General features: G+C 41.7%; 1 protein-coding gene across 2 annotated transcripts; it reads right to left on the minus strand.

Moving 5' to 3' along the window:
* Positions 1-1,912: 1,912 nt before the first annotated feature.
* CBR4 (carbonyl reductase 4) lies at positions 1,913-9,127 on the minus strand. 2 transcript variants are annotated; one of them, XM_082315548.1, is made up of 7 exons: positions 8,992-9,102; positions 7,071-7,167; positions 6,309-6,450; positions 5,643-5,763; positions 5,023-5,159; positions 4,220-4,354; positions 1,913-3,030 (listed from the first exon to the last, which is right to left on the minus strand). In XM_082315548.1, the coding sequence occupies exons 3-7, from the start codon at positions 6,448-6,450 to the stop codon at positions 2,852-2,854; spliced, it is 714 nt and encodes a 237-aa protein (XP_082171674.1). In that variant the 5' UTR covers positions 7,071-7,167; positions 8,992-9,102; the 3' UTR covers positions 1,913-2,851. The 2 variants fall into 2 exon arrangements, with proteins under 2 accessions (XP_082171674.1, XP_082171675.1); XM_082315549.1 differs by lacking the exon at positions 7,071-7,167 and having other exon boundaries at positions 8,992-9,127.
* Positions 9,128-13,452: the final 4,325 nt, after the last annotated feature.

Below are 13,452 nucleotides of genomic sequence, written 5' to 3' on the forward strand. Positions count from 1 at the left end.
CAGAGTAATAAAGGGATAAAGGAATTAAAAAACTGCAGAACCATTTCACTGAGGAAACAGCTGTCAAAACCAGCAGACTAAATTCACTGTAGATAAATGAGAACAATTCACACTGGGGGAAACACAAAAAATCAGTCCTAAATACATATATAAGGAAACGGACTCCAAGTTCACCGTTAATTATTCAGGACTGAGTTATTGTTCTTATATAGATTCTGAAAACGTAAGTGTAAAGGTTAGGAAAAGGCAGAACAATTAGGCATTATTTTTGGAAGCAATATAAAACAAAACACAGAACATCCTAATTTTTTTTTAGATAAATCCACAGTGAATACTGTGAGAGGTTCTACCTGCTCCTCCCTCCTTGAGAAACTGGAAAAGTAAAGGACAACAAAGATGATGCAAGGTACAAAAGAGCTTTCCAGCAACAATCAACTAAAATAAATATCACTCTTCAGTTTGAAACAGAAACAACTGAGGCAGGCAGGATACGACTGAGGTCTACAAATTCGAGAGCGACGCAGAGAGAGCACAAGAGGGTTGTTATAATGTCTCACTGAACGTAAGAACCCGCAGGCCTCAACCAGAGCTATCAAATGCCAGATTCAAACATATCAATCACAAATCGCTGGAGGTACAAGAGTCTGCTAAGGAGACATCACCACACAGCTGATCTGTTACCTACCCTACGTGTTCACTACTTCCACTGTCTCAGACATCGCGCCAGGCCAGACACAAGCCTAGTCTAACAGATACTACTTCCTAGAGCAGATCTACACAGTAAACGCTGAAATGGATTACTGTTTTTAACTAGTTTTCCGTTCTAATTTACCAGTTTCAAGAAAAAGGAAAAAAAAAGGTCTGTTAAAAATATGACTTCAAGGCTACCAACACTTCAGTCCTATAAAACAGTAGTAATAAAAGCACAGTAAGTATCGCAACATTTTTAAAAAATCACTTAGCAGCAGGCTGGGATTCTTCTGAGGGTGTTATTCCAGGTTTTAATCACAAATATAAACTAAAAATGCCATTGCTAATAACTTACTTAACAGTTCCCTTACCCAACAAAACAAGGGACAATAATAATTGGAGTCAGAACTCACTAAGAGGAAATTATTTTTAGTCTCTTAAGTTTGGCTTCTGGTCAAGATATGTCACACAGGCCTTGCCTGTAAAATACTAAGGACAGGTATGGGCAGCAGCCACGTTACTGACATATTACTACTTGACCAGTAAAAATGGGAGTACCAGCTGTCCTTCCTCACCTTCAGTGCCCTCGGAAAAAATTCATCTATTCTCTGGCCAATTCCTCCTATCAAAGAGAAGCATAATTAGCAATTATATTTTTGGTGCAAAGACACATATGACACATAACTCCTCAGAGCAAGTAACACCACCTCTCTACAAAGAGATAACAGCAAGATAAGGACTCCTGAAAGGAGTGGTATTTTATATTCCAAAGCCAATAACAAAACCAGCTGTAAAATCCCCCGAATATGCAACCATTCCTTGTATTATTTCCCAATACATACCTGCGAGAAGCTTGAACACGCGCTGTCTTCTGGCACATAGACAAAATTTCTCAGCTGCACAAATGAAGAAAATCTCAGACGATAAAAACTCAAGTTATCATCAGTGAGATCTCTTCTTCGGTTTGTGCCAAGACGGGAAGTAATTTCAAAAGCTGAATCAACATCTGGATCATGATGCAACGAACACTGGAGCTAAGAAGTGAAGGTCCTAAACCACATTCATAGTTTTCTTCAGAGATGATAAAAACATCAATTACCAAAAAATTACTTGATCTCAATAGAAAAGCCTGAGGTCAAATTTTTGGTAATTTTTCAGCAAGAGAAGAACACTCAGGATCGTTTACAGCTGAATAATTACTCTGCTTCAAAAGCTGCTTTGAATAAAATAAATGGCTGGTTTATTGACTATACATACATCAACGTAACAGTTGAACTGAGCATTCAAGAAGATACAGAGCAGAACACCTTGACTTCACACTCGGGAAGCGATACGTGTTTTCTAAACATCTACTGAGTCCTGAGTCAGTGAAAAGTCTTTTATGCAGCAAGGTCTGCAACTGTACTGTTCACCAGCGTATGTGCAGCTCAAACTCAGAATATTACAGAATGAGCAACTCCAGTGACCAGTCAATAGTCCTTCAACGTACACATGCAAGTGCTAGTGGATTAAATGCATGCGGTACATACATTCAAGAATGGAACTGGGCAGGTTTTGTCTTTATAAAAACACATTGCATATAATTAAATCTCCTAAAGGCAATTCAGGTATGCTGAAGATCTAGAAGCTCCTAGCTTTGTAGTGTTAGCTACAAACAAACAAAACCCAAAGGAAACTCCTTGCCACTCCGTAGGGACTAACTGATAAGAATGAAAAATGATGCCGTTCGCAATCTTCACCCGACATGAAAATCTTGATGCAATCACACCTGCCAACCAAAACATGCCTCTGCACTTTATTAACCTTAGTGTAACATGATCATCCGAATCAAGTCTCCACTCTATCCCAAATTGGAAAACATGACTTTATAAAAATATAGTGCTTTAAAAATGTATCAGCATGTTATTTAAAACTATCACCATAACAAAACCAGATCTTTTTCAAATTGTTACATACACAGACTTCATAATACCAAGCAGACTCTTTCAGGCAGCTAAGCATACACGCTGGACTTCCCAGCTGAATTCTTCCTCTGATTAAATAAAATCAAGTCAATTACATACATCAATCTTCACCTAATTTCCAGCCCTCCCCCTTTAATTAGAATATAGTTATATATTACCATCATGACATTAAAGTAGGTACCTATCCAAGGTAGCATTTAAGTCAGAAGCTGCAAGCCTCCATCTACAACTAGAGTACTCCCTGTAACATAAGGGGACTCTAGAAGAAAGACAACAGCTTGTGCAACTTCACGAGGCTCTCCAAATCTTCCAAGCAGAATTGCTTTCTTCAGCTGATCTTCTTCCAAATGAGCAGTCATCTCTGTCCGAATAAAGCCTAAGAGAGGAGAGAGACTGAAGAGTTACCTAACCTTCAACTAAATTTCTCTAGCGGATTTTCCCTGGAATCCTCCAAAGTGAAATCTACTACCAGATTCAGCACCGGCTACCATTCTTCAAAGTCTCAGAAATCAGTCCACATCATTTTATGGCCAAGATCAATTTTTTGCCTAATCAGTAAAATCCCTTATGGTTTTGGAAGCACTGATGTAATAATCAATCTGTAGAAGTCCATAAAAAAAGGTAACTAAAATTGGGCCCCAAAACCATATTTAGTATCACTCTTCTAGAAGACAAAATACACTCATTTCACCAAAACTTTCTCAATAAAACCACGAGTATGAAATCTCTGGCAAGAAACCCCTACAGCTTCCAAGTGTTTCTATTATATTTTAGAACTTACGACAGCACTTGCATAATTTCTATTATAGCATCCATTTGAAGCATATTTCTTGACATTTTTGACGGACATTTCTTTACAATTTTCAGTTATCTGAGATTCAGTTTTCCCACTGCTACGCTTCTCTTCACATAAGCTGCAGCTTCATAAAGAGCTGATCTTATCTGCTTTCTAGCTGCCACCAAGAAGGGAAAGTCTGAGCAGCAGAGTACACAGCTACGAGCGGAAGAAGTCAGAAAAGACAGAAGGGATTTTTCCTTAAGGGTGGTGGTTTGCTTCGACTAGATCGTCTTGTGAAATCACAGCCTTGTCCTCACAGAACTTTCCTTCCAGACTCTCTCCTTTTACTACAGGGCTAGACAGGCATGCTTTCATGCCAGCTTCAAGTGGTCTTTCATGTTTCTCTAATAACAAAGAAGCATTCTTCAGCAGGAGATGGGGGCAGCTCTCTGTCTATAATTAGTTCTAATCCTTCCATCTGCAAGGACAGCAGGTTTTGAAGGAGGAACAAAGGAAAAAAGACATTTATGATGTTATAATGAATAGAGGAGCAGGTAGACACAGTCTTCCAAACTTCTCAGTGTTCCCTTAAAAAGGCTGAAGGTTTTGTAAAAGAATGTATTATACTTTAAACTGAAAAAAAGAAATTAAAAACATTTACTTATAGAAGTTGAAGAAAATAATAGCAATTTGTCTTAAGTTACTTTCAGAGTACAGCAAATACTCAGCAGTCTTGATGATCATGTATTGCAACAGTCAAGGATGTAGGAACTTCCCAAAGACTAACCTGGAGCAACCACGTTGACTCTAATTTGCTTTTTTGCTACTTCTTTAGCAAGAGACCGTGAAAATCCAACTAATCCTGCTTTGGTAGCACTGTATACACTTTGACCAGAGTTGCCTTTAAGTCCTACAATACTTCCTAAAATAAAGAAACATCAAAGAGAAGAAAAGATTAAATGACTCATCTGAAACCTTGCACTAGCTTTATCATTTTAGTTTTAAATCTGGAATGGAAAATCAGATTAAAAGCAAAGGAATTAAAAGTATACTACTAAATGTACTTTATAGCCTACTGCTGGGACAAGCAAATCCCTCAATGATCTGTGATTTCTGTGGAATCCATGTATCTATGTTGACCAACAGGCACCAGCAGAGTAAAATGAAAAGCTTTCTAAAAAAATATCCTCGCACAGGAGAGAAAAAAAAAAAAAAAAAAAAAAAAAAGAAAGAAACCAACTGTACCCATTTGATTCTTAGTTAATAACTAGCAGCTGGTAGATTTACATACTGAAAGAGCTGATAAAGAATGGTAAAATTCTTTTTTCAATAAAATATAAACTCTAAGGTATATATAAACAATATACAAACCAATACATAAACAATATATAAACCAATATAAACACTCTATTACTGAAACAAGCTGGTTTTGCATCTAGAAGTTGCTGAAATCACACAAAAGAATAAGCATTCATGTAGAAATGCTAAATATAGGATGTCTAAATACAAAGAAAATACTCAATTTACACCTGCTAAACCTTTCCAGAAAACTATTACATAGAATTCCACTGGATTAGACAAGCAACTTACCTATATTGACAATAGCACCTCCTTGTTGTTGAATCATACTTTTTACAGCAGCTTTGCACGTCAACATTGTTCCCAACAGGTTAGTGTGAATCTGGGCTATCATATCTTCAGTCTTGGTTCTCAGTAACAAACCATCCCTGACAAACAGGCCAAAAAACCCCAAACAACTCACTGAACAAGCCCAATGATCACATTTACTCATAATAAAACATGACTGATGAATGGAATATTCATGGGGATTTATATGTTTCTATACATTCTAGCATTCAAAATGATGACATTGCAAGGAGGACACATAGCAAGAGAAAATTCAGCTATGCTTCTGGCAACAAAGCCTCCTTTGAAGAGAGGTATCAAACATTGGTTTGGACTATTTCAGGGTGAGGAAGTGGAAGAAAGAGGAGCAGAGAGGGAACTCAAACTCAGAATGCAGAAACTACAGTGAAAGCTATGTCATGTTAGAATTTTACCTTCATCAGGAACATGATATAGGTGAGCGCTTAATACTGTTTTCAGATGTACTCCGTAACCATACTCTTACTAAATGCAAAGGCCCTTAGCACCTTATAATAAGATGCGGTCATCTGGAATTACATATAATCTTGTAACAAATAACTAACCTGTTGATCCCAGCTGCATTAACCAAGTAGTTAATAGGACCCAAATTCCTCTGCATCTCCTCAAAAGTATTTTGGACTTCTTGTTCGCTGGATACATCACAGCTAAGTGCCAGATGTCCTGCTGTATTGAAATAAAGGCACATTGTAATAATACTAAAAGGTGGTATACCATTCATAAACCTTCTTCAGAATTGATCAAGTCAATTGCTAAAACAGATGTTGAACTAGTTGTAACTTGAGGAACGCATTTAATATCCAGAGAATTAAATAAGGGCAATTTTCAAGTACCGTATTGATCAGTTACGTGACAATTTCTGGTTTTATATTTTGGCCTTTTGAAATCAGAAGTTCAGCATGAGCAGACTGGTCTCAGTTTTGGCTTGGTCAGGAGCCAAGGATGACTCAATTCATACCACCTCCCTGTTGTGACCTTGAACAATTCCTTTCATCTTACTTATTCTATCCACAAGATATGAGTTGTAACATACTTAACTCTCCCAAAGAATATTGTGAAAATTGTACTGATATAGCTTTTCTTTCAAATTTCTCAGCCTTTACTTTCATTTTCATCAACTTAAACAATGAGGTTTATTTTATGACTTACTGCTTTTACAAGTTACCTAAGCACTGGACAGTGAAGAAAGTACTGCAAAGCAGCATACATACCACCAAGATTACGTGCAGTGGTTTGGGCTACTTCCAGATTTCGAGCAATAATCGCCAGGCGGCAGCCTTTCTGTGCCAGTAATTCTGCAACAGCTTTTCCTATTCCTCGGGATCCTCCAAAAATGGCGCAAACCTTGCCCATCTTCAAAAATAATTCACAAATTGCAAATAAACTATGAATTTCAGGTCCAATATAGCAGAGAATAACCACTGTTCTTGTCAACATCCCAGCCCTTACTAGTCTGTAGCATTTTGCAATATTGGATTATAGAACTAGTGATTTGTTAATTTTTTATTCACCAAAAAATAATACTTGAACTAAATTAGACACCACTTTAACAAATGCAAGTTAATTCTTAATGATTTCTTAACTAGTAAAAAAATGATGCATGTAATCTAGCATTTCGCTGTTAACTCCTATTCAGTTGATGAAATATGCGATTTATGTATCTAAAGCCCATAATGTATCGTTCAGCTGTTTATTCAAAGCCAGCATAGTAGCCGTAATCACATTGTTCTTGCAAGCACTACTTTTGTACTGAAGTCATTTAGCCTCACAGTCTCACTCCATCCTAAGTATCTGTGTTGGACATCCACACTGCAAACACTACTAAGCATGATTCGATACTATTGTATTTACACTAGTTTAATACTAAGTTCCACTACATAATACTATGTTTCATCACCAGCCTTAGGTTTTTTGTTTCTGCTTTTGAAGAAAAAGAAGCTTTTTGGAATGTGAAATGATTCTGAAGTAGCTACCTTAGATGTTTAGGAAGGAGTGTAAGAAGAAAGCACTTCCGTAGAATGCTCTTATATTCTGCAACCTCCAGAAACAAATCAGCTGTTTTGGGATTTCCTGAGGAGCCAGAGGCAGAATCCAAGCAATAGTAATGAACCTCTTTTCCATACATTTGAATAAATCCTTTTTGAACCCAATTATACTTTGTCTCCATAACATCCTGAGGCAACAAGTTTCATTATTTGGGGAAGAGTACTTCCTTTTGTTCTTAATTTGCTTTCTGATTAGAGAATACTATACGTTTCTCCTCATATCTTTCCCTTTCTGTTTGTAACTCCAGAGGCTACTCTTCTATATTCTACCCTCCCCCTATATCCTCTTTAAGGTCTATTTAGTTACTCTTATACATACGGAAGCCATTCTGTATCTCACTAAAGACTGCCCAAGCCCTTAATCCTGCCACCCTCCCTTTGCCTTACTTAGGTCTGTTATACCCTTTCTGATGTGTGATAACCAGCAGAGCACACAGTGTTAGGCATACAAGGACACCATCAACTCATACAATGGCATAATGATTTTGGTCTTCTGTGACACGGCCTGGAAGAGCAGACAGTCCTTTTCTGTAACAAAGTAAGCCTAAGTGCTTCAAATCAACCCATGTGTCTGCTTCCACTGGCAAGTTTAAATCAACTTCCTAGGAGTAGGAAGAGGATTAAATACTTCTATCTCAGGTGGCGGCCCTTTCAAAAGAACACGTACAAAAAGATGTCCTGTGTGAAGACACTTTCTTAGTGATAAAAACAGGCACCACTGCCTCACCAGAAAGACTAATCTTTTGGGTAGTCTTCATTAGGTAGCTAGACTGCAAGAGATGAATCAAGAGGCTTTGCACCCCAGTAACGCCAGCTCTACCTTAGCAGACTAAAGGCACAACACATATTTTGTTGACAGATTTTTTTCTTAGAAACAAAGTCTCAGTCTGCCTTCTCCATCATGACTGATCTCTTCTTTTACAGAATTACCACAATGACTCTTGGAAGTTCTTGCCTACTTGTTGCAGCAATGTTGTAGTAGGATTTCTTCGTTCATATTTTCTTCTTACAGGCACTGAGCATGCCTACTCTCTTATTTTTATTTGAAACATGGAATAATATAGATTAGGAGGCATCTCTGGAAGTCATTGTCTAACTCCTCCACCCCTAAGCAATGTCAAGTGAACCATCTTATACTGTTTATAAATGCTGTCAGACCTAGATGTATTTTCCAAATAATTCTGAACACACTTAGCTACACAGGACCCAACAAGCTGCCTGTGGGGTGAGACCTTCTTTAAAATGTATCATTCTGGTCTCTGTGAGAAGGGAAAAAAATTTAGTGATTCTGCTTTTCTCGGAAGGAATTGTGGAAGTCCCTTGTGCATTAACCACGTACTTACAGGGGAAGCATAAGGCCAACTTCCAACACAGCCATATACAATTTGTAGTTTAGCACAAAAGAGCCATACAGATTCTTTGGAGTTGTGACTTGAGAGAAAAAAACTGCAGTAGCAGTAATTACCCTATATTCCCATGTCAAATAAAGGTAGGAAAAAACAAGTATCTTTTGAGCAACAGGCTCTTCTAGGTCCCCGCACAGTACACACAAGCGCCTGTACCACCTTTGTCCTCTACGGCCCTTCTCCCAGAACCAACTACTTAATCCGTGCCCACCAGGGCTCTAACGGCACTGCTGCTAACCGCCTCACGGCACACAGCTCCAACTCCGCTGGAGGACGCCTTTCAACAAACGCCAGTCGGGATACCGCAGCCAGCCCGGCTGGGCCGGGCCGGGCCGGGCCGCCCCGCCGCCCGCACCTGTGCGCCCTCAGCCGCGGCCCACGCTGCCCCGTCAGGCCACCGCCCCCAGCCCCGAGGAGGAGCCCGCCCTCCCCTCGCGGCAAACCTTTCTTTTTTCCCTCCCCTCCCTTTCTGGGGGAGGGAGGAAGGGGAGATCTGGGCTCCCACCGACCGCCTCCGACCGCGGCCGAGCGACCGAAGGCCCTCACGGCTGAGGGCGCCCGCCGCGAGCTCTAACCGCCCCAACCGCCTCCGCCAGAGCCGCCCCCCACCCCCGCAGCTGGGAGCGGGGGAGGGGCGGCCGCGCACGCGCGCAGCGAGGCCCCGCGCCGCCCGGGGCGGAGGGACGGAGCCGCCGCGCTCACCCCGCGTCTCCTCCGCGGGGCGGGGCGGGGCGGGGCGGCGCAGCCCGGCGCGGAGGGAGCGAGGGAAGGGGGGAGGCGAGGCAGGGCCCCGCGGCGCTGCGCCTCAGCAGGGCCCCGCTGCCGGCCCGGCGGTCGGGCTGAAGGTGGAGCCCGAGGCACGGAGAGCGGGGCGCGGCGCCGGCTGGGAGCGCGCCCGCCCGCCGCGGGGCAGGCCGGGACGCGTAGTCCCCGGGCGGCGGCGGTGCCACGGTGGCAGGGCGGCCGCGTCGTGCCGTGCCCCCCTCACAGCCCTGTCGCGCCCCGAGCCAAGCGCGGGCTGCGCTTCCCGCCGCCCCCGAGCTCGGGAAGGCGGCGCGCCACAGGGGAGTGCTGAAAACACGGCTTTTGTCTGTATTTCGATTTAGCTTCTGGTTTCCGAGCAGCTTTTTGCTCGCTTTCCATACCGAGGCTTTTTTCCTCCCCAAGACGATGACGGTTCTGGTCTGAGCTGAACACAGGCGTCACGAGATGACGAAACGATGTAAAGCACCTGTTCACAGAAGCCGTTACCGCCGCTAACGGCCAGGCAGGGAGCCGGCAGCTGCTGCTCCCGCAGCGGCGCCCTGGGAGCCCGCGTCGCGGCCTGGGCCAGGCGAGGGAGACCCGCCAAGGCAGGGCCACCGCCACAGCCCCCCAAGCCACCCCGAGGGGGCCTCGGCCCTGCTGCTTTCATTTTACACTTTCAAGTTCTTAAAGTATGGTTTACAGCTAGTTATCCTGACAACATCTGTCTGAGCCGCTTGTACTGTGCTTCCCGCCTAGCCTAAGTACTTGTTGCCAGAATTTATATGGGGCGTGAAACAGCTGCCTCACTCTGAACTGGAGATCTCCGTCCTGCTCTTGTTCCCCTCTCCACATACAAAAAGATGTTTCATATGTAGACACGGACAAGCTGAGGAACAAGGATTTTGTCTCTCTCATTTTCACATTTCCTTGCCCCAAAATCCCTAGGATCTTGCGTGAGGCATTGCTATACCAGTACAGTTAAATCAGAAACAATCAAAGGTAGATAAACCCAAAACAGAGAAACAACTGTGAGAGTTCCTGTTTAGTAACCAAAATAATCTTCACAATATGCAATTACACTAATATAAAAAACTGCTGTGTTTTAACAGTAATGCTGTTAACATTTATGTCTGACAATATGCTGGAGGGGGTTCTGTGGACTCTTAAGTCAGGTATACCGAGTGAATTTTTTGACCTGAGAGATAAGAATAAAGCCAATCACAATTGTGTACAAGAGTACACTTTTGAAATTTTTTTGAGAAAAATTATCATTAAAGGTTCCACAAAGTAACAAGTGCCAAAATCACACTGGTGTTTCTATGAGCTCAGTGGGAGCGTAACTTTGTAGAGTTCTTGCTTTTGACTTGAAGGCTGTTATTCAGGATCTCAGATTATAAATGTTTTCAGGGGAGCTGCAGAGAGTTTAATAACATTACCTGTATTCCCATAGGATTCTTTTTCCATGGATCATTCTTTACATATAGAAGGAAAAGCAGATTGAGGCATTGCTAAACAGATGAACATCTGTAAGAAAAAAAAAATCTTTAAGAAAAGCTGTTAGGCAAAACTAGTTTCTTTTAGCAACTATATTTATATTGCAAGCTGGTCCTGTTTTCAAAAGAGTAAATGAGATTTTGTGATCCAATGACATTTCAGAATATGCCACCTTCTGGAAAAATATGCCATATTCTGATAAGCCGGAGGTCCCAGTGATGAAAAGAAAAGGCATAGAGAGCTGAGACCATGGCTCAGAATAGTCTCTGACCAAGACTTTTGGTCTCCAGCATAACTAAGGATCAGGATTCACCGGAGAAAATTACGGCTTCTTCTTCAAGTGATACATACAAGCAAAGTGACACAGAGGGGAAAAAAATTACCCTTAGTGATATGGCATGTTTTCTGAAGATGTGTATACTACGGAGAGAATAACTATGAGCACCATATTGTACGAGGACAGCAGCAGAGACTTTATGTGAAAATTATATTAGTAATTACGACTTTAACCTATTTGTGACCTGCATCCTCATCCAGAGAACTGGATTACCCATCCTCGTAAGAAAGTTCAAGAAAAGCTGATCTTTGCTGTACTGTTAGGACTTTGCTGACACAGAGTAAGCATGAGTTTCACTGTATTTTTTTTTTTTTTTAAACTGTATTATAGTTGACAAAGTAAAATATCCTTTTCCAAAGTTCAAGGAAGATTCCGTTCAATTCTTGTTCACTAACTGAGTGCTTAAAACAAGATGTGTGTTCATTCATTGGCCAAAGTGACATTAGGCTTTTTCCTCCGGATGCCTGGTTAAATCACGAGATCAGATAGTGGAAGCAGAGTTCGTCTGAGCCAGTTTATTCACGCCGATTTCCCACTAAAGCAAGATGAGCTAGCAGAGTCCAAGAGAGAAACCAGTGTCCTACTGCGTACCTCCCCTTTCTGGGGGACAGTAGCTGATGCATGAACTTGATCTGGTAGGCCTGCTCCATCCATCACGTCCAGATCGGTAACAGCTAGTTCAATACTGACCATTATTATGCCTGGCTTATTAATGGGGAATTATAAGCTAGTAATTCTTGTACGGCTGTCTGTGTGACCATGTATACACACATATGGAACCTGCTCACAATATACAAAATGATGCAGCGGTCTTCCCTGAAGCATAATGCGTTCAGGCATTAAACTCTCTTCCTAAGAGAGTTTTTTATTCTTTTCTTGAAACGTTTCAATCGTTCCTCCAGACAACTGAGATACTGCTTTCAAGTAAGCATTTCTCTAGTAACTGGGGAGAAAACACGATAGCCTCAAACAGGAAAGGATATTTAATGTACCTGAAAGCATAAAACACAAATCAAAGCATAACATCACAGAACAGGCCACTAGCTGTTTCTGTAACTGAGGTCCCCTGTATCAGCTATTTCAGATTCCTCTTGGTTTTGGATTTAAGGCTAGATGTACAAAGGAACTTGAGTGCTAATCATTAACCACACTGATGCCCAAACGGTGGTCTCTTAAATTTCTGCCAAGAGTCCCACATGAAAGAGTCATGCTGCTCAAAGGTCCAGCAGCATTTTCATACTGCTCCCTATACTGCTTGGGAAAGCACACCTACCACGTTATATGGGTTTTGTGTACGGCCAGAGATAAAGCAACTGGAGAACCGGCTGCATGTATGGGTCAGTCCCATTTTAAACAAAAGCCTGCTCGTTGGAGCACTCAGCTAAAAGAAAACCTGTTTTCAAATCTTCTGTCTTACTGGAACCATGGTTTCTCACAATCGAACTAGAGTGCCATAACCATCAGTCTGAAGCGGGTTCAGTTTATAGGAACAACAACAAAAAAAAAAAAGTAAGCCACGGAGATTTGACCCTACAGCGAGGTTATTACTGTCCAGAGATGTGAGAGGTTGGGGATTAAGCACCTACTGAAATCAACAGTTCATTCAAAAAACTATTTTGCTTTTCGACTAGCATATTAAAAATGACCTCTCCGGGTTAAGCAAATCTGATGATGAGGGTGTGTACCTGGAATACAGGAGTCATGGACTGAGACAGAATTAAGCCAGTAAAGAGTTTAAAAACAGAGGTTTCCTTCTTTCCAGGCCAAATGATAACTGGGTGGCAGGTCACACAGTCAATGCACCACTACGCATTTCCTCCTGTAATGCGTAGGGGCGTAACTGGACTAGGTGCCTCATTCTGGGCGAGCTCTCCTCTAGACCACAGAGGGGCACCGTCGTTAGGGCTCCTCATCATTTTCTACTTTGCCTGGGCAGCTCAGCACTGAGGTTGCCGACTCTTTCTGTTCCTGTCAAGCCTAAATCACCCCTTTCATCAGATGCGCACTTGTGATTTGCATTGGGGAAAATTGGGTCTAGTTACTAATTATATATATATACACACACATATTATATATACACACACATATATAATATATAAATTATGTAACTAAAAAGTTATACATTGCAGTTCCCAAATCTCTTTGATATGGCCTCAGCCTTCTAAGCAAGTGATAGAAAGCCTGAGATGAACTCCTGAGGAAAAAACAACCGCCCGGTTGTACGACAGAAAAACACTCCCCTCTCCTCCCAGTATTTTGCAACTTGGCCAACTTTTCCCAACCACACCAGTTCAGATTTTTAAGCGGCCAAATTATCATACTTTTG

This window comes from Platalea leucorodia, assembly GCF_965183815.1.
Source record: "Platalea leucorodia genome assembly, chromosome: 6".
NCBI lineage: Eukaryota > Metazoa > Chordata > Aves > Pelecaniformes > Threskiornithidae > Platalea > Platalea leucorodia.